The following is a 26,050-nucleotide window of genomic DNA, read 5'->3' as shown; positions in this document are numbered from 1 at the left end:
ATGCATAAATTGTGCTGAAGAGGACATTCCTATTATGAATGGTGCACACTGGTCACAGATGTCTGAACATAAATTGTACTGTGACAGTTTGGACACTTACCTATGACAAAACAAAATGGACAGTTAGTGGTAGTTTTTAGGTCCAATACCAAGTGAACAGGTGAGAAATCTTAATCAGGGTTTTCATTTGTATGAGGGCAAAAAAGAAAAACAAAACACAAGACTGTCTGGCTCTCTGGTAGCTGTGTTGAGAAAACCCTTAAATAGAAACCAGCTCCACGGTTAGGAATGCAGTAAAACCTTGTCAAATTGATTTAACCTGGCTGGAATCTGTCACTTTACCATACACAGCTGTTAATACACCTACACTGTTTTCATGACTCTTTGAAGTATGTTTACTTTCTACACTGATCTGATCATTTTCAGGAAAGGCCTCGTGGGAGATAATGAGAACCAAAGGAGGATTTTGTTGCGCTTGAACATGTGCTCCTCACTTTTCACTGCCACGTCCAAGTGAACCGGCAGACTTTACTGGGCAGGCAGAGGGAGTGTGAAAGAACACACAACAACATTTAGGTAAGGACGAGAAATGCACTGGATATGTGATATATATTACATACATTCCTTTGGTCAAGGTCACCATCAAGGACCATTGTAGCCACATAAATGCACAAACATGTATACATACAGAGCACACATATGGCATTCATAAGGACACACACCGGGGACACTCACATTGGTATGGTATGGTATGACATCTCTCTCAGGATGCTGAAAATGTGGTATGAGCTTAGAGCTAAGTGTGTGCGTGTACATGAGCTTGTCCCTATATACACAACACAGTATGTCACATGCTCATTGTCACGTGCTCTCTGAAGTCCTACACATTTCTTCTAGACCAAGGTTCATTCTGAGGGACCTCGGATAAAAAGGTTTAAAAAAAATAAAAATTCTGTGGCTTTTTGTCAAACCTTGTACTGTGTCATTAAAACATTTTTTTAGTAATATAAAAAAAATCTGTTATTTAAGTTGGAATTGTGGTTATGACTTCTGTGGTTCTTGAAGCTCTGCATAAAGGTAGTTCCAATAAAAATGTAATATCAAGCCACCACGATCTGAAATCATCATGAGGTTATCATGTGACAATAACATCTCAGCGCCTGAAAGCGATACAAGAAAAAAAAAATCCATCTACCACTCTCTGTTGCTGTCTATTTTCCAAGCACTTCTCTCTTACACGATCCATCTGTGGTCACAAGAATATCCTGGGCACTGTGACCTTTGACCTTCTAAACATCATTCTCGTTGCTTATCATATCAAGTTACCTGAATACTCTTTAACTACAGTACATTTTGAATACAGGCACTTGCTCTTTTTACTCCAGGTTTATGAAATATACACTGTGTATTTCCAATTCTTCACTGTTATCTTAGTTTTATATTAGAATACAACAAAATTTTGAATATTGTTTCATATAAACTTTAATGTTTAACTCTTTAACACTGAGACAGATCCACATTAGTCAACAAACCCTGACTGAAAGGATTTCTGTCCATGCAGGAACTGTCTCACAAAACATTGTTGTAGTTAGTCGTGGTTGTACACACAAAATCAAATAATAGTCTGCGTTACACATATTGTGATATTAACAGTAGTTTTTGTGAAGCCTATGACCATCTTAATAAATTTACTCAGGGTCACTCACTAGATGACTCATCTTCGTTGAAACTATTTTGACACTGATGCATTACTGTGTGTGTGTGTGTGTTTAGTTGAAACTTAATGCTCTCCAGCACTAGTCAGCGTTTCTGGTATTGCAACACCTGTTAGGCTGTAAACAAAAGTCACATCTAATACAATAAACAATGAACATATAGTCAACTGCACTAAAAGAAAGAGACAGATATGATTGTCATGCAACACATTTATAAAACATGCACCACATACTTTAAAATATGTACTTGCCATGAAATGCAAGGCGTTCACATTCTACTTGTTTTTAAGTCTGGTACATCACAAGTTTAGTAACAGAGCAGTTTAACATCAGACTGTTGTAGATGAGGCAGTAGGACTGTGAAAAGAAGGTCACATACTGTGACAAACTGCAGATCACTGTGTCACACCAACATGTATATGTGCATCAAAAATAAAACTTAAATACTCTGAAGACACTATTTGCCCATATTTAATAGACATGAACTGATCTCAGAGAAATATGTCCTCCTGTGGCTGAGGATAGACTGGGCCAGTTAACACACATGTAAGTTAGGAGCTTTTCATTTTCAGGAGTTAATTAATAAAACCAGCTCCGTATAGAATTAGCTCTGTGATGTTCTGCAGAGATAAATTTCTCCTCAGTTGCATCCCAGCTTACATATAGATCATACAGATGAATCTTCCCGGACTCATTGTCCATATAGATGTGTCTCATATGAAATCAATACCGTGATATTTTTAAGAAGGATCAATAGCACATCAAATAACAGTGCTTACAGGTCACTGAAGGGTTATGAAAGTAATATTTTTAAATAAGTGATTAATCAGGATCATCAGGACACATTCCTTCGCTCTTGCATTCACGCCTCTGGTAGCTAAATCTATTTGACATTTACCCCCTGCTGATTTTCGTCTGGTGGTCTACGGTGTGCGCGTGTGTCTCCGCGTGCGTGTGGCCATGTGACAAGCCGTCCAGAAATGTCCAGCCTCCTTTTTTTTCCACTCCCTTGCAGTTGCATGGATCGTATTACTGGCTGCTCTCCTCGCACCGCTGAGCCCACCGCCTCTGCACCAATCACAGCCTGCCTTTACCTACGCGCACATGCATGCACGAACGCACAGACCCTGACATACACACACACGCGCGCATACACGCACACACTGTGATCCATCGCTCCGATTCTCCGCAGCTTTCACATGCGTCCCCACCGACTCCGCGTAGCGCTTGCTGCGCCAAGGTGAGCATGGTCGTTCCGATACCTTCTGAACGTCTCACCGCCTGACTGACCCAGAGTCAGGGAGAGAGAGAGAGAAAGCAAGAGAGAGAGAGAGGGAGAGAGACCATCTTTCCCCTCTCACAACCCATCTTCCCTTCGCTTGGAAGAGACCGCAGCGCAAGCCGTTTGTTTCGGCATCATTCTTTTTTCTCACCCCCTCCTCCTCCTCCTGTTCTCCCTGCATCCCCCCGTTGCTGCCTGGTCTCCCGGTTTGAAGGAGAAACCGGAGAGCCCGGTCGTGATTTTGTGGAAATACATTTTTGCATTTTTTTCCCTGCTGGGTGTTGGTAGCGCGCAGTTGGTGCGCGCTTCTGCAAATTCCGGTGAATGGTGGATTTGGCAAACATGGAGACCGTGGAGAAGGAATGCGGGGCCCTCGGGGGTCTATTCCAGGCGATTGTCAACGACATGAAGGTAAATACAAGTCCTCTTTTTTTAATGTTTCAGCCAGTTCCGTGATCATGGTTAATAAACACATGTGCCCCCTCCCGGAGAACAATCATACAGACTAATCATAACGGAGCTGGTGTCTAGGTCTCAAGCACACGTTTAATAAAATGTGTGGGCACAGAATAAGCTGATGCTGATTGTGGTTGTATTTAACATTAAGATGGAGTGATGGCACCGTTTTACTGACAGTGATGCAGCGGCACGATGGGTTGTTGGTGCGAACCCCCACCTCCTTCATCCTCAGAATATTGGCTGCGCATGTAAACGTACATGCACCAAAACAGGACCAGCTCACTCACAAAACACTCAGGTTGCTGTTTTCTCTTAGGTTTATCAACGCAACTGATACATTTTGCGATGTTGCGTACATAATTTGGGTTGTGTGGGAGACGTAATAGCCTGTATTAGAGCGCTAGGGCACATATTAAAGCCCGGTGTAAGTGGTTGGTGCCTAAATAAGCCAGGAACTCCATTCATCTCGATGTTTCTATGGGGCCAACTAAGATTTTAGAGAGGCCTCTAAAGATCGAATCAGATTAGTGGACCCATCCGTCGGTTAGGCGATAGTAACGTTGGCACATTCCGGTACATAGCCTATACGTGTGGACCTGGGTGGATAATAGCTCGAGATGCTTCATCATCATCTCCATCGTCTTAGTTTGTTCCCAAGCTGAAGTCTGCCGCTGTGTGAGAGGAGACAAGCCTGCAGACACGACTGCTGCACATTCAGCTTCGCTGTATGCTTCTCGCCTTTTTCCGTGGTTACTGTGCGTCTCCATGAGAGTGCAGCGTCATTGATTTTCTGTCAGGCTGATCTGGCAGGAAAACATGAAGGCGTGAGAACCCGCGCAGCCGTCAGAAACCCAACCTCCCCGCATCTTTGCCTTTCTGCCTGCCTGTCTGTCTGTTCCCCCTACCCGCCTGTCTGTCTGCCTGCCCGTATGATCGGTCTGTCTGTCTGTGATTCTGCAGCTTGGCTCCAGCATGGCACTAACAGCGGCTACTGCCAGGCTGCATAGTGGTTCAGTACCCACCCATGCTAAATGCACCGTAGGCACCCCCGCTGCTGTAAGATGCTTTGGATGAAAGCGTCCATCAAATGGTTGATGATACAATCTCTGCCTGTATGTCTGCCTGTCAGACGCCCATGGAGCCCTGACTGCTTGTCTATCATCCCATGTCACCCCTCTTTCTTTGTCTCCCCAGTTTCAAATACTGTTGTTTGTGCATCCCCATATCATTAATGTGGATACTGCTGCAACACGAGAAGCAATATCTGAATGTCTGTAAAAAAAAAGGATTAAAAAAAAAAAATCATTTAATTTATTATTTTTTTCTTTTGCCATTTGTGTGACCCCAACAGTAGAGGTCTCAGTCAGTGCCACACTCCTATTGTGTAATAAGCAGAAATGATTGGCTGTTTGATTCTGATTCTGTTGTTACATGTGGGACCATGTGGGAGCGGGAGAAAGGGACACGGGGTGTCCAGTATGATCCTGGATACTAATTCAGCACATGATGATAAACAGAACAAAGACTATTTCCAATAGTGAATATAATGGAGAATATAGAAATATATTATAAATTGACTGATTTAATAGAGTATAATACAGCATTTCACATTACAAAAAATACCTAAAAGGGAATTAACACTGACTGGAGCATTGTGGGCCATTTAAAGGAACAGTCCAGGGATTTACTGTGCTGCCTTCATAATGTTGAGGGACTCATTATGGCAGATTGTTTTAAAAGAATGGTAAAGGTTGAAGCAGCAGATGCAGAAACATCTTAGTGTGGGTAAAGCTCTAAAACCACTAGATCCTACATTTCCCATAATTCATGAGAGCCCACGGTCCATTCATTTGCATTTGGTAAACATGGAGGAGATTCCTCAGAGAGCTGTATAATGGGATGCACCCACCATGCAGATCATAAATCAAGGCAGTTTCAAGGGTTTAGTGCTAATGGAAAATCACTATTCTGCCAAACACAACCATTTTGAGATGATAACAGACTTGTTGAAAATGCTCATCCCTCTGAAAACCATTCGGGCTGGTTGCATAGCAACATCAGCACCTATGACACAGCATCTGAACTGCTCCTCAGCAGAGTTCAGGATGTGGTGATAAAGTACACAGAGGTGATGCAGTACTGCGAGGTGTCAGGATCAAATCAGCTAGTTTTTCTAAATGCGTTACAGTGTTTTTTTTTCTTTGGGTACAGTTGATTACATCTGAGTTGCTTCTTGTCAAATGACCCCATAACCTGCATCAGTGGTCTGTTCTTAGCAGTAGCAGGGTTTTTGACAGGTACAATTAGACACAGTTGTATTGGCCCCCTGGGCTACAGAGTAACATGGTGTCCAATTGTAGTTTAAAGGAGCTGTGGTTTCAGCTCACTCTTTGACTTTCCCACAGCTGGCTGTAAGCACTGCCTTGGCTAGGCCTCCTCGAAAGAGTTCTGTTGATTTTAATACACTTCACAAGCAAAAACATCAGGAACAATATGAGCGAAGCCTCCAGAGTGAGGTCACACTTTGTTATAAACATTTGTAGTCTTTATCTCTGTCATACTTCTCCTGTCCTCTTGGTTACCGATGGTCACACACAAACTCACACAGTACAGAATAAAACTGAGTAATCAGTGATCAGAGAATACCACTTTAAAGACTTCTCCCTGCCTGCCCCTCTCTTACACCGTCTCTCTTTTCATCTATTATTCATTCGGCTTCTAATGGTTCTCCTGTTTATGTTATCCAGCTCACTCTGAAATATATGGGTCACTACAACCTGGCCCAAAAAACACCATTGCTACAGTCTCGAATGGATGAATTCCCGAATCCCCAAGGAGGTGATGAATGAATGTCAGTGAGTGGATGAGAATCATTGAGTCATCAGCCCTGAAACTCACTTCGACTCAACAGGAAATAATGTGGCTTTAATCAGTGTTTATAGCTCACCAAAGAAGAAGCCATTTGCCAGAAGAAACAAATGGATTAATAGTTTTTCTCTGCTGGCTCTTAGAAGCGGGCTGGTTATGAAAGCTTGGTTAATAAGTGGATGCAAGAATTTTACTTGCACTTCCGGTTGGTCACAGTTAGTTTGAAACTAAAACAAGTCCACTCATCTCGTGAATGGAAAGTTAAGAACATTGTTGTGGAACCCCCTCGAAACACAACATGGTACATCTGAAGAAGCTTAACAGTTATCTTTATCTTAGCTACTAATGTCATAGTGCCACTCTAAAGTGCCATTACAACTGTTTTTTTTTTTTTTTTTTTACAAAATCTGAAAACCTAAACTTTCAGACACCTTCTTCTAGACAGTTGTCTTTACAAGTTTCAGTAGGAATTATCAATACACTCTAAAATCAAGACTGCTTTTACCCTGTACATGGGATGCAGGATCAGCTAGTGCAAAAAGCATTTGTAAGTAAACGATTGTAGAAGTTTTGGCTTTAGTTCCCTTAGTTTGTGGGCAGCTTCTGTAATCATAATGTCATCTGGCCATCCTATATTTTCCTCTATTATACACATTCAGCTTTGCTGGTAGCTGCTTGGTGCTATAAGGTGTCATAGATGCTCATGAGTTCACAACAATAGCCAAGTTAAATGCTGTTGTGTGCCAACGGCAGCTGATCGGCTCCACACTGTTTAGAAAGCACTTTTTCTTCCTCTTTCCCTATCACCTTCCTCTTCCTCATCCTGCTCCTCCTTAGGTCCTCCCTTCCTCTTTCTTTCCTCAGCAGATCCTCTGCCCAAGGCAACCAGTCACTCCTTGTGTGTCTGCTCTGTGTGTCATCAGTGTGTGGATGATATATGCAAGCTGGCAATGGTCTCTTTTGTGTTGCCTAGGCCTGATAATCTTAAATTAATAATAGTGCACAGCAGGGGCTGCAAAGAAGCTGATGATAACAAAAAATCAGTCACAGAGAAATTGGTCTTGCGGTTTGGTGCTCATCTCCACTGTTTCACACTGTGTTTGAAAGTGAGGAAGTTTGGCATCTGAAATATAATTATAAAAGTGTTACACGTGTTCATATGGTACATTGTGTTTGTGTGCGTCTGTGTGTGTGTGTGTGTGTGTGGCATTATGTAGTTGTCTGCCAATGTGCAGCCCTGGAGGCAATGTCTCGCAACTCCCTAGTGAAGTGCGCACACACACCAGCACACACACATACAGGTCACAGAGGGGTAATATGATGAGACGCAGAGGTCATGTTCACGGTCAGCTGGCTACGGACCAGTGGATACTGGTAATATTTTGTTGACAGCAGCAGGAGGATGGAATAAAGAAGAATATGGTTCCCTGCTTCCTTAAGGAATAGGAGAGAAATCATTTGAAAGGCCTTTGCTGTAGGTAGACCATTTACATTTGATTTATGCTTAGACCTAATTCACTGTGTGAAATATCAATAGGTGCTTTGAAAAAACCTGTGGTTAGTACATGTCGTCAAAGCAGGAAATAGATTCACATAAAATATACAATGTCTCAAGTGTTAAAATATAAACTCCAGCATCACTGTTATCTTTCATGTTTTCATTTCCCTTTAATACATTTTTGCAACAAAACACAAATAGAAGTGGATTAGAAAAGAACTGGTGCATTTGTTTGACACGGAGCTCATGAGCACTTTCTTTTTTAAGAATGATTTATTTACATTTGCTTTTTGGACCCTCTCTGATGTGAGAATTTGCTGCATTTGCTCATAGATGTCACAGTAAGTTAGAATACTAATAAAATATACATGTATGCACATTTATACATGGCAAGATAGCGATTTACCGTTTATAATTGTATTTAAATGCAAAGACATAAGACATCAACCAGGCCAAAATATCAGCTGACATTAGCTGATTGCAGATGTATTTGGATCAGTGTATTTGTGGTACAGAAATGTGTGAACAGTGTCACCATTACATAGTTTGTCCAGCAAAGAACAACAATGCCCTGCTCAAAACACATGTGTTATATTACACATATTGATCTATATATTTATATGTATTAGTAGTTACACTGAGCTGAGCTGCCACTGCATTAAACAGTTTTTAGAAAACACGTATACAAGCTTGTGCACAATGCCTCTACCATAGAAAATGTGCCTATGCTTCCATATATACAGCATATATTTTCCTGCATACATTTGCTGTATTTTATTGTATTATTGGGGAAACTTGTGTGCATTTGATATTTTATACACTGATTGATTAATCAGTGAATAATTGACTGACTAGTTAACCATGAAAATAACCATCATTAGCTGCTATCGTTATTTCAGACATTTTCAGAACACTGTCTGCGTTTTCAGAAAAGCTCTTGGCTTTCAGGAAACAGACAGAGAGGGTTCCACACTTTTATGTTGTTATGAATGCTTTTCACTGATTGATTCATAGCAGGCCATAAAACTATGGAATATAAGCATTTTAATAATCCCATGAGCAAACATTAGACATAAATTGAGGCCTTGTTTTTCTTTGAAGTAGTAGTTTTTTCTTCAGTCATGCAGAGATGCCTCCTCAGAGAGAGATCTAGTACTGGCCAGCTTGAATTCTCTGGCCATGAACATGTTCCACACCACAGTGTGTGGGACCTACCAAATAATACACAACCTCACATATACATGTGAGCTGGTGTTCCCATATATTTCCACTGTGACTGTGATAAAAGAGAAGATGTCTATTGAAAAAAAAACAAAAACAAAAAAAAAACCACACACACACACACACACACACACACACACACACACACACACACACACACACACACACACACACACACACACACACCACAAACCCATGGACATGGATGTGTACGTGGTTCTGTATATATGACAGAACCCCTGTATCTTTAAAGCCAAATATTGTATTTTGACACATGTACAGTCAGCATTTTGGTGCAAAGTGCAAATAGTTCTGCAGACACAGAAAGTATAATCTACAGTTCAGGTGCTGCCTCTGTCAGAGCACACCTGTGATTGAGCAGATTTACCTGCTCTCCCTTGTAGATCCTCTCAAACCCTGTCAGCCAGGATAGCAGTGTCATTGCATTAGTGCTACAACTAATATTATTTTTATTATAATTATAATTGAAATTTCATTATTATTTTTGACTTGATTAACTTAGTTAACTTAATTTGGCCATAACTAACCATTTCTCCTCTGCATGGTAATGCCATTTCAGGATCTCTCTTGTTTTCCTTGTTGCTGCAAAACACCTCCACCATGTTATCACCATGCAGAATCACCAGATGCTGAGTAGCACCTGTTTTACTACAGTCCCTGGTATTCAGGCCATAAAGGTCACATTTGGTTTCATTTGAGAAAATGTTTTGCCTCATCCTCTCAGATTCCTGACAAACTCCAGGTTTGGTTGTCATTGGTTGACTCTGGAGTTTGCATTTGTTGTTTGACTGTTGGAAAGATGAACTCATTTACAATGATGTTTAATTTACAAAACAACATGAGACTCAATACACACTGTATAATACAGTGAAAGCCTTTTATTTATGAACTGATTTCAATAATGTTGAATTGCTGAACAGGGAGTTGAGGTAGTTCAGTGGACACTGGTCTGAGGCTTGTCTGCCACCTCATTAAAATAGTAAACTGGAAAAACAACAAAATGAGCAAACCAGGAGAACTGGAAGTAAACTGGTTAGTATCCTCACAGAGACTGTCCTTTGTTGTCCATCCCTTTAAAAGCCTGTGACAATGTCCTATGACTCTGGGCCATGCTGCAGAACTGAAGATGCTCTGTAGAAGCGTATCATTAGTCCAATCTGTGGTGTGTTTGTGTCTGTGTGGTCCAGAGGACTTCCCACCGCAGCGCTGTTGTTAAAAACAGAGGCCAGGATGCGTGTCAGTAGCAACAGGGAGGAAAAAGACAGGGACAGCTCTCTGAGTGCTGTATGTCCATGAAGGCTTGATTCCATCTAACAAAATGACTGATGGCAGAAACTTGGCGATGAAGTGACTTCTTAAATGGCAAGTTCGCAAGATTCTGTGGCTGGTCAGCTAACCAATAACTTGATATCTACCCAATAAAATACAACAACTAGCCACTCTGGCAAAGTGGGGTTATATAAACAGGGTGGTGCATTACAGCTTATATGATAGCTTTCTCTATGATAGTGTTTTAAACCAAAATGGAATACTGCAAAAACTCGGCATGAATTTACTTCACCCTCCCTTTGCGAATACAGTTATTGCGGCAACATAATTTGAACTAAATTATTTTCAGTCAGTGTCATTTTCAGTACTAATTTCACTCATTTCACTACTAATAATGCTGGGCTTATATTCCTTAAAACATCCTTATCTTGAATTTCTTTGGCATATTAACGTCACAGAGGAAGAAATGAGTTAAGGGCAGGTTGTGATGATGATTTTGACCTTGAAACTTTTTCGTTCCAAAAACAGCCATATAAAAACATTACCTTCAGTTCATCAGATAAAGGTGCTAACGTGCCAACAGAATCAGAGGACACGTAAAGGAGCATCTCCCTCGTTAGAGCTTGTTAGCTCTGAGGTCGTTAGGGCCCTGGGGCTTGTTAGGGCCAGTAGAGATGAATGGAGGGGACTGGTCGTGGAGGCTGCTGGGAGCCCGCCAAGACAGCCTCTCTCACTGAACCCTTTGTCAGGCCTGTCAAAGCCTTCTCATCACACTCAGCTGTTCACTGTAAAACACACTGATCATTATGAACAGGCCAGAGACAGAGAATAACAATGAATGTGGCAAATCAATATTCTCTTGTTCATTTCAAAAAGAAACTACTGAAAGAAAAGTAAGTTCTCTTCATGCTCTAAATAGCACATGTTCATTTTAGAAAGATGTGTTTGTGTTGGATTTAACTCTGTATGTGATTGTGTGTGTGGGCTTGCACGATTGTGGTGTCAGACTTTATATTGAGCCCAAGCTCATTTATTAGTTTATGAAAATTACTGCTCGTTTCCTCATTCATAATAGAAGCTGCAGGATTTAGTAGACTGGTACAGCTGCAGAGAAATTTAGAGTAGAAAAATTTCAATGCAGCGTCTGCCCTCAACCACAAAGAAACTTCCTCCTGTCTGTCAGTCCGACAGCCTCTGCATCCAACTGCATGCTGCAGTGCTGTGGAGGCCCGCTTTCCTTCTTGTCATGTGTTTAAATAGCTTTACATTAGAACATGTTGTAATGCATTGCACGGTGGCCAAGGACAGAAAATGATCACATTATGGTGTTGTTATGCAACACTAAGTTCATCTTACACCATGTTCTACAGTTGTTACTCATTCAGGAGACATGAAGCAACAGTAGCATTCATTCAAAGTTGCGGACATGTTCGTATAATATACATAAGCCAAATATTCACACTCCTTTTAGCTCCGTTTTGATCTCCACCTAGCAGCTAAATGTTGATTAGGGGAGGTGAGACAACCAAAACACAAGTTGCAGACTGTGAAACCAAAACAATGAGCTGAAAGGTGCTAAAATGCTGCATAGAAGTGAGGGGAACAACTGAGTAAGTTTGAGTCACATTGCACACAGTCATTTGATCCATTAGTAATATATTAAAAAGTGCAGGTTTAAGGTCAACAGCAACCTTAATAAAGCCACAGCTAGTATTAAATTAGGCTCAGATAATGCTGCAGTTAACATTTGTTAATAACTAAGTATTTATCTTAAACCACATCTGCTCGCAGTCTTGGGTTTTTAGGACACATCTCATTAGTCTAATCTGTTTGGGTTTCATCAGGATCAGCCTCTGCACAGATATCTCTCTAAGTGCTGAGGGTCATAGTAACAGTTGCTGTCACTTACACTAAGTGGTCTGACGGTCACACCTCCAGCGGGCATTTCATACGATTGGAGCAGTGCAGATAGTAATAACTTTCAGCCCAGCAAATGAGAGGAGGAGAGGAAAGAAGCTAAATGGCATCTTCATAGCTATAAGAGCCTGGATGATTGATGGCTGCTTGTGAATATACCATCCAATGAAAGATAATGTAGATGGCCCCACCTTGGTCTTGTCTTTTATCAGTGTGCTGTCTTTCCTGTGTGTAAATCTCTCTATGCATTTTGTGGTTCATGCCTGATTGTTTATGTTATGTGTGTAACACTGATTTGGCCTGAAAGCTATGCAGAACTGAAAGGGGAACACATCAGAATCAGTTCACTTGTTATGGTTAGCACTACTCTGAGAAAATAAACCTAAGGATGCCATCATGGTCATCTCAGGTTGGACATGGACAGGTTAGACCTCAACATTTTAATAGAAAGTCTGTGTTACAAACAGGAGACATGAAGACATTACGGGAAATGCACAATCCAGTGTTTTTGGAGTTTGCTACATACGAGGGAGCAAAATGAGATTATCACAGCCTCTGTTGCTTTGACTTTGACCACTACTTTTTTCAAGTCCCAAATTTGGAAGTGGAAGTGCAATGTTAAATTGCTGGAGTATTCTTTCACAGATTAGTTTGGATAGGTCAGACTCCAGGAACTTTAGCACATTGTGTTGTTGTTACATGACTTTCAAATGACTGTTTGTCATTATTTTATGTTGACTGTGTTAGTGGAGAGAAAATCATCCTGCCATTTAGACAGTTATGGATCCTTACAGCTGTTTGAAACTAATTCTAGTGTCTGTCTTTCCTCCTCATCTCTCCTCTTTCATTCCTGCTGAGAGCAGAATGTGATGCCGCAGCTGACTGTGTGTACATTCATGGCTGCCCCAGTTTGGCACATTACATGAGATTCAAGAGCATTTTTTAACTTTTTTTTTTGGGCAGTACAGATAGATGGGAAGGAGAGCAGGGGAATGACATGCAGCAAATAGTCCAGATGGCCAACAGTCGCACCACCCTAACCATTCAGCTATCAGGTCACCCCCCCTTAGGAGTATTGTCTTAACCAATACATGATTCAGACACCCGACTGTGCAGATGTTTCACTGATAGGGTGTCTATGATATGAATCTCTGGCCTTGCAGTGCCGAGACACAACAACACACAGATGGTTTCCTCTTTCCCCTCATCACAGTGTTTAGATTGGAATTAGCTGCTGCACTTCATCAATTATGCAGCAAGGCAGCCTCTGTCTTCTCATCTGCATGCTAATCCCTCATCCTTTGAAACAAAGTGCCAGCCTATGTGCCGGGAGAGGAGATTTACTCAGCATGGCGGAGGAAATCATGACTCCACTTATCTTCCTACTGCCTGATGCTTTTTTAAACAAGAGAAATACAGGTGTACTCAACAGTTTTAAAGCTGATATCAAATAAGTTTAAGGTACAATTTCTCCCTTGTTAGTCCACCTGCTGTTTGGCAAGTCCTTAAGTGAAACCATGAAATGTAATGACAATTACAAAAATGATAAATATGAGCTTTAAAAAAAAATACCGCCGCTATTGCTTCAGTTTAGGAGAGTAACAGTACTTTTGCAAGGTTAGGGAAAGACTGTGGTCATAGTCAGAAAAACTAGGTTTGACTGTTTCCCCACAGACCATCTTTGTTAAAAACATAACAAATTAATAAACATTTATGAAAAAACAAAACAAAGGACAAAACAACTTAACAGGGAAAAAAACAGAGATGTTTTTCAAACAGAAAATGCCAAATATTAAAGAGTGGCTATGGCCAGCTTTATGAGCTACAGTATAGTGGTCATGAGAGAAGGTGCTTCAATCTTGTTGTTTCACCAAAACAATTTCTCACAAAGTCACATGCTTTCTATGCCCACCATCCAACCAAACCTCCTCCAGAAGAGGTTTTATTAAAGCTATAATTTTATGCTACTTGTGCACTCTCCTCTAAATAATCACTGCGACACACAGTGATGTCAGACAGGCATGTCCTGAGCTGAATCGGACAAATCCTGACTCATCTCATTTTGTTATGAATGTAGTTACTAGATGACAGTTTTACCAATCACCTCACTCAGTAAGCCTTTGCTGTGTGATGCAGGGTCACTGCTCATTTTACCTTATTAATATTATATTTCATAAAAGTTGAATAAGTTCCTCTGATATGAGCAGAGGCTCTCCTTATTTGAGCTATGGCAGGACGCCTCCTGCAGAAATCCTCAGGAAACCCTGACATGTCAGAAAAAATGTAATGATATTGTAAAGAAAATATGATAAAGACTTTTCAAATGAATTAAATTAAAAGACCAGCTAATGCTCTCATAGCAAGTCTCTTTCAACAGAGTATCATAACAAACATCTGAATGCATTTTGATGAGTTTTGTCAACAGAAAGGCTGAAGGCTGAGGAATGACTGAGGGCATTTTGCTCATGATCCAGATGATAAAACTGTGAGACTAAAACAGCCATTTTATTCTAGATTATAAGGAGATATTTGCAGAGTCAAGAAGTAAATTTGATTTTAAAGTGACAGGAATGATGCTTTATGCATGACAGCAAATTAGCATGGTCCGATTGCCCTCTGTGTAGTAATTATTTAGACAAGACTAAACTGGAAAAGATCAGATTTAGGGTTATCAGGATGTTCTTTACAGGCCCAGCTGAACTTATCCATCTCCGAACACATGTCCACATTCAATCCTTTTCAGTACTTTAAAGCAGGACATTAATGTCTACCTTTGTAAGTGAATGTGAATCACTGCAACAGTCCAGCTGACTGCAGAGCAGACAAAAGAAACCCACCATTCTTTCTGGGACAAGAGAAGACAGATGTTATGTAGCATTTTCCTCTATAGGTTATACATCCATCCTCAACATTGATAAAAATGAGTTTTATCGTCTTTTTGAAAACTCCCATCCAGTCGATTATGCATATGAAGCACTGTGAAATTAGCCTCTTTTGTTTGGTTCTTGCATTGCTCTTTTAATGTGTGAATTGGCTCGATTATACAACAAAAAATCAGGATAATCCTTACATCCCTCTATGCCTGCCTCCACCCGTTCTCTCTCTCCCTCTGTCGCTCTTGCTGGATTTCCTCTGTTTTTCTGTCTTGCTGTGGGGGAAACAAAGGGAACAAAAGAGCGAGAGGAGACAGTAAGCTTCTCATCCACTGTAGTGAGTGGTGGAGTGGAGCTCTCAATAGAGTGCTGGGCAGACTGGGTGGACTGGTGGTGCTGTGAGAACTAGGCCAGAGGACTGTTGACTGAACCCCAGAGTCCAGAGTCAGGACCAGATGAAATGGAGGATTACTGGGAGAACGAATGTAAAGGGAAAAGGGGAAAGAAAATAGTCAATATATTGCAGGGCATTCCAGGGATGAGGGATTATTATCAGAGAACAGAGGAATATACAAGGGTCCCTGTACAATGTTGGATTTAAAATTGGGATCAAGTGGAGGGTAAAACCCAGTTTACCTACTTTCTATTTTTATACACACATAAAAAGAATCAATCTGAACCTGACTGATGCAACGTGCATCAGAAACTGCACCTGGATTACTCAGTCACAACTCTGTCAGATCAGAAAACACAAGAGTCATACATGTAATGATTGTAGATAAGTCTCCACCAATGTCATAATCATCATGTTTACATGTTTTCCTCTTATTAACAGTAAAGCAGGTGATCGTTGTCAATACATCCCTGGTGACAGTGCAAACAGAAACTGCTGTCTGTCACATTTTTCACTAAGTAGCTAGGTTTCTGTCTACGACAATTCATTCTTAATCCTTGCTGCTAAGCTCTGATTGGTCCACTGTCTCTCCAGCTGACTCGGCTAACTCAATCACCACCACTAACCAAACCTTTTTTTGGTTTAACACCATTAATTCATTATTAAGTCTTGGAATGTCCCACTGAGGATGGTACCTGTAGTATATCCAGGGAACAATGACACTAAAACTATCCATTCATTTGCACATGTAAGCAAAATATGGTTCTCTTTACCATCAGTTTTCCAATGAAGGTAACACACCAAAGAAAAGAAACAAAAAGAAAGTTACAATATGCGGCACTCCCTGCTGAGAGATGTAGTCATTATGCCATGAGTCTGTTAACAATGGAAGTGAAAACCAAGGCTAAACAGTTAATCAGCTCATAAACCTTTTCATTTAATACTACTAAGGGTGGAGAGGAGCAGGGAGAAAGAAAAGGAGTATAAGGAGGGTAAAAGAAGAGTCAATCAAAAAAGCCCTTCACAGACTGTAACTGGAAGGGGGGAGAATTGAGGAGAGAGGAGGAGTATTTAACAGTTTCTGGGGTTAGGACTAAAGTTACAGCCAGCCCAAAAGTGACAATGCTGCCAGCGCCTCCAGCATCTTGTGGGTGGATCCATCATCCTGTCAGCCCAAAAGCAGTTTGCTGACGTCCCCTATGGTGGCTGAAGTGTTAGAGTCACGAGTAAAATAGAAGCCATATGTAGCAGTTTGACTTTATTTATTTTAGAAACAGTCCAGATCTCAGGTGTGGTTGGTTATCAGTCTGTGGTTTTCAGACCAATTTTGGTCTAATTTGATTTGCCTGTTATGCCACTTAAAAGCAATTTGCCATTCTACATAGAAATTGAAATGGAGGTGGCAGCTCTACAGTTTTCTACACTCAGTGTGGCTTTATCCTGACGGAGGCAGCTATAAAGGAAAGAGGAAGGAAGGGAGGGTATGAAGGAGGAAGGAAAGGAGAAGTATCAAGGTATAAAATATAAAGCTGAAAATCCCCCTCATTTTAACCCACAAACAATTCAAAAACACTGTGATGGAATAATTGAGCCTTGCCACGACAGAATCTGATGTGTTTATAGCCTGAGATCAACCATAGTCTTTAAAATCATTTGGAAAAGCATGGAGGGAAGGAAGCTAAGATATATTTTTAGTTTTGATATGTTTACACTGGGATGAACTGAGTAGCATCCGTGTGTGAATATCTGTTCATGTATGTGAGCGTGCATGTGTGTGTGCGTGTGTGTATGTGTATAGGAGGTAATCATGCATGCTCTGCTGAGTTTTTCTGTGACACAGGAAGTGGTGATGTAATAGTATACAATCCAAAAGCTTTTTCACACAGTCACTGTCTCCTGCTCTGTGTGTCTCACACGCTGATGTATTTGCCCCTCGGCCATCGTGATGTTTTCAAGTCCTGCAATCATATGAGAGCAGTGGTTATGGTCGTGGTCTTTGAGATCTCTGGTTGAGACAAACACACTCGCAGACATGTTTGTGGAGCATGGAGCTCGCAGACTGAGACTGATTTCAGAAGAATTCAAACAGCAGATCTTTGACTTTGGATAAACATCCTCTCTTTTTCTAAAATAATTCAGTTTCCTCCATTTCCACCACAGATGTCTTTAAAGGATCATCTCATCAAGGCGATTTTTTAGAACTACAGCTACCAGCCACAAGTTTTACAGCAGTTTGTGTAACATGTCACCGTAACTGTTACTTCCCTATCACTGATATCCACACATACTCTCTTCTAATATTCTCCCCCTATCAGTCTAGCTGTAATCTCTCCAAGGGAACATGTCGGCAGTCCACCTCTCCCTGTGCGGTCTGTTAACTTGCCACTTGACTGGCCAATGAAGGACGACAGTGCGTGATAACCATGGTAATCTAGCTCCCTGGCAAAAAAAGTCTGAGTGTTGAAAAACATTCAAAAATATCACAAAGAAATTTCAAATTGAATACATGAATTTTAAATAGTATAACTGAACACAAAAAAATGAATACAATAACCCTGTTTAACGTGAACTGAGGCAAAGATGCCTCTATGCAACTTAAAAATGTGCGGAGGCTTCATGAAAAGTGAGAAACTGGAGGAAATGTCGGACAGAAGAAGAAGAGTCTCTGTCAAATCTGACTAGAACTCAAAAACAGACAAAGGCACACTCCCACACATGGTCGGTGTGTACATTGCTAGCTAGCATCCACCTCTGTCTGTATACAGCGGGTACATTCATTGGCTGTTTGGGTTGAATAAACAGACTGCACAAATGGTGACAAACCAAGGTGAAAATTTCCTTCACTTTCTGCACAAACACACACATTTAGGCCTGTGGGAAATGGTCTTTGCTAATGACTGCTAAAAATAGAAATATTAAATAAACATTGCTTTGACTTTTTCCATTGCCCTTATCTGTCATGACAAAAGGACTGAGCCAACATAGTGTAGAGCAAGGTTATGTTGTACTGCTGTTTTTATTTTTGTTTGCTTTTTTTTTTTTCTTTTTTAGTATGCATTGTTTCTGGTTTTGTTTTTCTGGAACAGAAACAGAAACTTCTGTTTTCACTTCAGCTCTCTATAGTGCACAGCTGATGTGGCCAGACAATATTTTACTAACATTTGACCTCTAAGTTAAAAAAAAAGTGTCAGGTAGTCGTCTGTGTCACAGCTAAATACGGTGCCCCATAGCAAAATACTAACACGGTGTGTTTAGGGGAAGACCTGCATGTTGAGAACAGGAAGAAATCACACACACACACACACTCAATCATCACTTGGTCACTTGCCACCAGGGTTTTTTACTGGATTGAAATGCCTGAAATATGCTAATGAGGTGGCGCACTGCTCATGTGTGTATGTTTGAGTGTGTGTGTGCAAGGAGGAGGGCGTCACTTCACGTTATCTCCCATCCACACTACTTAAGCTCCACGGGGCACTTCAAACAGCCTGGAAGGGGAGGGCTCAGGGTGTGTGTGTGTGTGTGTGTGTGTGTGTGTGTGTGTGTAGGATGGAGGATGGTGGAGGGGTTAGCTTTTGGTACCAAAGGGAAATAGAACTGTGATTTCAGACCAAATTAAGCCACATCAAACAGGCCAGATCAAAGCGTATACAGTCCTTACTGTCTGTGCCAGTCTGACATCACGACAGGATGCCCCACCCCCCAGCACACACACACACACACACACACACACACACACACAGTCCACACACTTCCTACTGTCCTCCTTCACCTTCATTTTTTTCACTATTTCCTGTTTTTCTTTCAGAATTCTTTTTTTTTTTCAGATTTTCTCTGCATCTCTATTCTTGGGAGAATATATGTAGACCCCCAAACACACACACACACACACACACACACACACACACACACACACACACACACACACACACACACACACACACACACAATTTTCAAGCATTTAACAGGGTTATAGGTTAACCTGGATCAAGTATAATGTAATATGTGCTGAGGCTGGGGATGTGTGATAGAGCAGTCATCCAGTCTAAGGGAGGTGTGGGAGGATGGGGGAGCAGCATCCATTAGAGACACAGCTTTAGCTTTGAATTGTGTTAGCGATCCTGGCTGTTCTTTGATGCTGTCTGATGCCAGTAGCTGTCAAGTGTTCTGTATATGAATGTGTATGTGTTTGGTAGATGGATTAGATGGCTGCATAGGGAGGAGAGGAGGGGAGGCTGCTGCTTTTGGTGGAGAGACCGGGACAGGGGTGTGTGTGTGTGTGTGTGTGTGTGTGTGTGTGTGTTTGTGTGTCTGCTTTTGTGAAAAGACACCAGGGAATCTTGTTGATGAGAAACGTTGAAAAGGGTAGACAGATAAATTATATACCTCCAGAGGTACAGGAGCAGAACAAAGTGTTTTGCAAACAATGAGGGGGTTTTGTTATCTAAATTACTAATTATTATTATTATTGAGAAATTAATTCATCTTCTATACCGCTTGATCCGTCAGGGTCGTGGGGAGCAGGAGCCTATCCCAGCTGACTACTGGTGAGAGGCGGGGTACACCCTGGACTGGTCGCCAGTCAATCTCAGGGCCAACACACAAAGACAGACAACCACTCACGCACACACTCACAGAAATTTAAACATTTTGACTTAAAAAATTACTTAAAAGTTTAATGGATTTCCAAAATAGTTAAAAATACTAATTCAGAAACACAGCAGTGCCCACATGACCCATATTTTAGCTTGGTGATGGAGGGAAAGTTAAAGAATGAGGCAAAGTAATGTGAGCTTGAAAACTTGTGAACAGCCGACGTACAGGCATTAAAGTTGTGTAACATGAATCTGCTTAAAGCAGCTACCTCAGAACTTTGACAAAATGGGATTCAAAGCAGTGCCATTCAGCTGGCTGACAAATAACATTATCGGTCCCTCTCCTTACAGCCACTGTACAGTGCGGAGCGAGGCTTGGACGTACTAGAAACGTTGTTTATTAATGTATAATAAATGTCGATATTAACATGTCTTGTTGTCTGTGTGTTGCCAGTGCTCCTATCCTGTGTGGGAGGACTTCAGCGCCAAGGCCACCAAGCTGCATTCCCAGCTCCGGTAAGTTCCTTTGAGAGCAATATTAAGCTTAACAATAAATACATAAATAGTCTGTGTCAAAATGTCAAATGTCAAAATTCTGGGATATATGCCTTCTTTAGATTTTTTTTAAAATTTATTTATAACAAGCTACAACTAAATTTGAAAAATTGAATTTCTAATTAAATATTAAAGGTAAATTCTGCGCTTATTGTGATTTTTCCTGTAGCTGTGGGTGGGGTGTAATCTCCTATGATAACGGTAACCTCCTCCTGATATGGGTGTTATCCAGAGATGGATAACACCCATATCAGCTGGATGTAGCAACATACTAACACATCATAGCTGCTTCTTTCTAATTCACTGACCAAATCAACAGTGAAATCAACAATACCAGTGCTACATTACCAGTGCAACTAACCACAGGCTGAAGCAGATGCTCATTAAATAAAGCTTAATCACAATACCATTTTATCTAAAGTAATTAGCATTTTTTTTTCTTCTAGAACCACCGTTCTGGCTGCTGTGGCCTTCCTGGATGCCTTTCAGAAGGTGGCTGACATGGCTACCAACACCAGAGGTAGGATAACAGCTGTGTGTGTGTGTGCGTGTGTGTGTGTGTGTGGATCGGTGAGCGTGTTAAATAAAGTTTGCAGCTCACAAAACTATTAGCTGTTTGCACTGATACATGTCCCCTTTGCCAACACTGTGTTGTGTTTTGCTCTTCTGAAGCTCCCTGCACATGGGGCCACTATTAGGAATCTTATTACGTTGTTGAGATATTATCAACCAGCCTGCTAAATTCTCCTCTGACTGATGAAAGTGCTTCCAGCAGTGCAAAAGTACATTTTGTCCCAAACTTCAAAGCAGTTGCACTGCACTGTTTATACAGACAGAAAAAAATGACAGAAGTATTGCGGAAAGGTTGATAAAAGCTATTTCTGTAGCAGGATATATTTTCACCTTGTGGGTCTGTGTCTCCACAAATTTTGTGTAATGTTAGTATTGTTAGCATGATTCTCACTGTAATTTAAGCATACGTGGTAAAACAGTGCTGAGACAGTGCAAAGACAACTATCACGAACAAACATACCTTAAACAGTATTTTGACTGGTTTCCAGTGAATTGTTCAGTTTCAAAATACTGAAAATGTCCATAGTTATGCTTTCCTTTCAGCCACTTGCTGCACACACATCCTGGGTTGTTTCTGAATGGGAAAGCCATCTTTTGCAAAGCCAGTTGAGACTGTTTTGATATTTTGAATGCAAAACTCAGCATGGTGTTTTTCCTGAGCTGCATTTGTCCAAAAGAACTCACTGAACTTTATTAAATTATGTTCAATGGATTGTATTCATATATATATTTTTTGTATTTTTTGGCCTGACACTCTTGACACACTTGATATTCTGTGTGTAGGCTTAAAGCTTGGCTCTAGTTTTGATAGAGCGTGGGCCGAGAGCTGGGAAGGTCAGACAAACACTCGCCGCCCACTGAAGGCCATCTGAATACTATGGTACCGCTGAGGGAAACTAGGAAGACGACTGAGGGTGTTGCAACTTATTAGGTGCAGCTGCCAGACACAGTATGTGATGGTAATGCGTGTGTGGCCCCAGGTGGGCTCCTATGGAGGAGGATGGAGGAAGAGACTCATGTTGCTTTTACAAGCCAAACAGGAAATCACCAAGCTCTGTCAGCTCTCATGCCGCCACCACTGCCACACACACACAGACAGGCAGAAATATAACACACACTGTTGGCACGAAGATGCAGACTTTGCATCAGAGGCTCTTTGTACTTTCTATACTGATGAGTCATTCCTGTTGGAGTCCATTTGTCAGATTGCTGTACAATTGCTGCTCTTTCACAGTGTGTGATGTTCTCTAATAGATTTGTTAAATGGATGGAGGCAGGAGACGACACCAATAATGATGTTCTCTGTCTTCCTTCCATTCGCTATATCAATGTGACACTTATTACAGTGTGTGTGTGTATGTGTGTGAATCAAACCCAAAGGGTACTGATGAGCCTGTGCTCTGCTCTTGTACCAACATTCCCATCTATGAGCCTTTATAGGCTGTGTTTCTATTCTGCCGTCCAAATTTTATGTGAACTCAAACACTGCAAAATACGTGTTGGAAATGAAAACACTGGCTCCCTGATCACTGTACAGTATATGGAATATATATAAGGCACTGTATAAACACTAATGATAATGATATTGAATCAGCTTGAATACAGTATGTCAAATCTATGTGTTGTTACATATTTCACAAACTAATTCCCACTCAAATATATGGCATGATTGATTTTTTTTTTGTTTTGTTTTTTGTTTGTAAAGAAAGGAAGTTACCCCTCAGGTTCTTTAGCCATGGTAGTGGCAGTGATGTTCCCCTCAGGAGAAACTGTAATGACTTTAATGATCTTAACTGTTAATCTACCACCATCATCAGGTCCAATTTTATTTGTTCAGTACTTCTCATGCTGTCATTGAGAGCCTGTTAGGTTTGTGCTCAGTATTTATCTCATTGTTTTAACATTTTTCCCAGGGGTCAGATGAGGATATGGACCAGAAGAATGAAATAATACATAAGATGTATAATAAGAGGAGTTAGGAGACACAGTGATAATGTCTTATGTTACAATAATTCCTTAATTCTTTTCTGTAGGATTATGTAAATTTTCATATTTCTGTTTGCTAACATGGTAACACACACATATTGAATGAAGCTGTTTACTGCATCATACACTGTGTGAGGTGACCAATGGGAAATAGTCCCATAAAAGAGGGACCAGTGGTTTTCTGTTGCTTGAATCTTGGCCAGGCCTTTTTTTTTCTGCGGGGTCCCTAATGTTTAAATATTTTCTTTTCAAACTGAGAAAATTATAGAAGGTATCTCAGAGGGTGAGAGAAACAGTTTTTCTTGTGTTTGCGATGGTGTGTGTGCATGTGTGTGAGTGAGAGGGAGACAGAAAGAAAGACAGAGAGACAGAGAGGGAGACAGAGAGGAAGAGATTTAGCAAGTAGGTGAAATCCAGCAGGAGGAAATGTGCAAGTGTTTGTGAATTCCCTGGTGAGGGGTGAATTTGAGTGCACTTTCAGACATGCTTTCCACTCCCCTCTCATAGCCCAAACTTTCAATTTCCCTAGGGCGAACTGACTGTGTATGCGTGTGTGTGTGTGTGTGTGAGAGAGAGAGAGAGAGAGAGAGAGAGAGAGAGAGAGAGAGAGAGAATACCACAGTGAAATGAAAGCACATAAACAAACACGCAACATGCCTGCTTCCCTGAAACGTGTGTGTGTGTGTGTGTTGCCCATGTTTAATAACCATTTGGCACTGTTTAGCAAATCCTCTTCATCCTTGCTTCATTATTGGTGAGGAGACACACACAGGCACACACAACATGCCCATATTCACACACTCATGCATACAGGATTATTTGAGGAGATGGGTTCTTCCAGCCTTTCAAAATATAGTTGTACAAATATTCTAAGCTTCATTTTAGGCTCTTTAAACTGAAATGTTTCTTGTCATGTTTGTTTTGGCTGGAAACTGATTTTAAAAAAATCAGCTAGAAAGCTGGAAACTGCATGAAAGAAAATGGATCCAAATTCAGCTGCTGTTACATCAGTAGTTTTAAGCAGCTGTGGTTTATTGGCCTCTACTGGCTATTCTGATGGAGAGTTAGACCACAGACTCTGTTTAGTCTCTCTGTTCAGATGATCTTATTTATATCAATTTGAAACAGGCCCGTTCACAACGAAAACAGAGACATTTTAGTTTTGGGTTACGTTTATTTGACCATTGGAGAACACAGCAGTCAGAGTGAGATCCTTTAGTTTTGGTGCCTTTTATTAATTTGCTAATCAACCCTAGCATTTTGTGTGATGGACAACATGATCCACCTGTGATGCAACCAGAGTCCAGGAACCACAGACTACTGCACACTGGTTGAAAACACCTTTAGACATTTTTTTAGATCAGGCCTGCATATCTCAAAGATACTGAAAAAAAAAATCAGTTTTTATTTTGAAGGAAAAATTTATAAAATGCTTAATTTGTGCCCCACTAGCCATCCATTGTAGATTAAATCTGCCTCTCTCTGTGTCACCACCCTCTTCCTTCTCAGTCATGTAACAGTGCCTTTGCCCAGATCACAATGATATCCAGCATATCTTTCCCAGTGGGGGCCACATGTCATTTGCTCAAGTGGTGAAAGTATTAATTTGTGAAAACAGATTTGAAAACAGTTGTAATCACTATAATAATCTTTTGGGTTATTTTGTGTATTATGCCTCTGGTTTGAACAGTCAGCAAGAAATATAACAAGCTGCTACCCAGAAAAATAAGCTACTTAATCAAAAAATAAGCTACGGATTTCAGCTTTAAATAGATAAAGTGAAAATCCTCTTCAGCTTCACAGACACCTGTTTGTAAAATTAAAATTAAGAAAATGTGATTAGAAAAATGTGCTTCATGACTCTTTCTGTTTTTACTGTTTTGCTCTTCAACTCCTGTGTCTCTGTTCCTACACTGAAGATGATGATGATGATGATGATAATGAAGATGATGATGATGATGTCTTTATCTAGTCACTCCCTCTCCCTCTCTCATTTCATCTCTGCACGCTCTCTGCAGTAGCAGCAGTGAAACCTGGGTCAATCCCAGGACTCTCACTATGCACACTTGGCACAGGGCTCGGCAATAAAGGGCCACTGTGCATGTGTTTATGTGTGTGTGTGTGTGTGTGTGTGGGCAATGATGATCTGATGGTACAGAATGTGGGGTAGTTTTATTGCCAGACTGCCAGCCTCATAATGAATATCATAAATCCTATTAACACACACACACACATAAGCATGCATGCACACAGGCATATAGACACAGCTGAATCCCCCCTCCATTCTTTAGACTTGTAAAGTAATAAAATGATAAAATTAAGATGTGTCCATGTTAATTCTTTGTGGATATGATAGATTTATCCAGTTTTCATTTCATGAAAACATCATTTTTGGGATGTAAAGCATGATTTTTGTTTGTAGAGACTACTCCATCACTTTACAGTTTTCTGGCTGATGATTCCATGTCTGTTTTTGTGCTTGTTTTCGTACTAAACAAGAAGAAACGGGGCTAAGGTTTATCTTAACTACACATGGTGAAAAGAAGCTGGAAAACCCATTCCCAACATGTTTATCTTCTTCTGTGAAGCCAAAGGAAAGGAGCTAGGGGGCAGGAAGCAATGAATGTTTATGGGAAATGTGGTCTTGATTTTGAGAAGCACTACCACTAATAATACCACTGGTGTGACATATAGGCTGCCAACGATCCTGACCGTGGTCTCATGAGTTTACAGTCATTTTACCAAGGTAGGAATTTTAATTTGACAACAGTTCGTCAGTGTTTAAAACTGCTGCACACAGCACATTTTAAAAATTGACAAAAAG

At 40.8% G+C, this 26,050-nt stretch overlaps 1 protein-coding gene across 3 annotated transcripts in view; it reads left to right on the top strand.

Moving 5' to 3' along the window:
* The first annotated feature begins 2,885 nt into the window (after positions 1 to 2,885).
* The window catches only part of mtss1lb (MTSS I-BAR domain containing 2b), a 63,729-nt gene continuing 40,564 nt past the window's right edge, over positions 2,886 to 26,050 (top strand). For all 3 annotated transcript variants that reach the window (XM_041066164.1, XM_041066242.1, XM_041066080.1), the window contains exons 1-3: positions 2,886 to 3,408; positions 20,567 to 20,628; positions 21,114 to 21,187. In XM_041066164.1, coding sequence (XP_040922098.1) covers positions 3,322 to 3,408; positions 20,567 to 20,628; positions 21,114 to 21,187 — 223 coding nt within the window. In that variant the 5' untranslated portion in view covers positions 2,886 to 3,321. The remainder of the gene's footprint in view (positions 3,409 to 20,566; positions 20,629 to 21,113; positions 21,188 to 26,050) is intronic.

Source organism: Toxotes jaculatrix, chromosome 1, assembly GCF_017976425.1.
Source record: "Toxotes jaculatrix isolate fToxJac2 chromosome 1, fToxJac2.pri, whole genome shotgun sequence".
In the NCBI taxonomy this organism is placed as follows: Eukaryota; Metazoa; Chordata; class Actinopteri; family Toxotidae; genus Toxotes; species Toxotes jaculatrix.
Note: the sequence above shows the minus strand (reverse complement) of the source record. Positions and strands in the feature narration are given on the sequence as shown.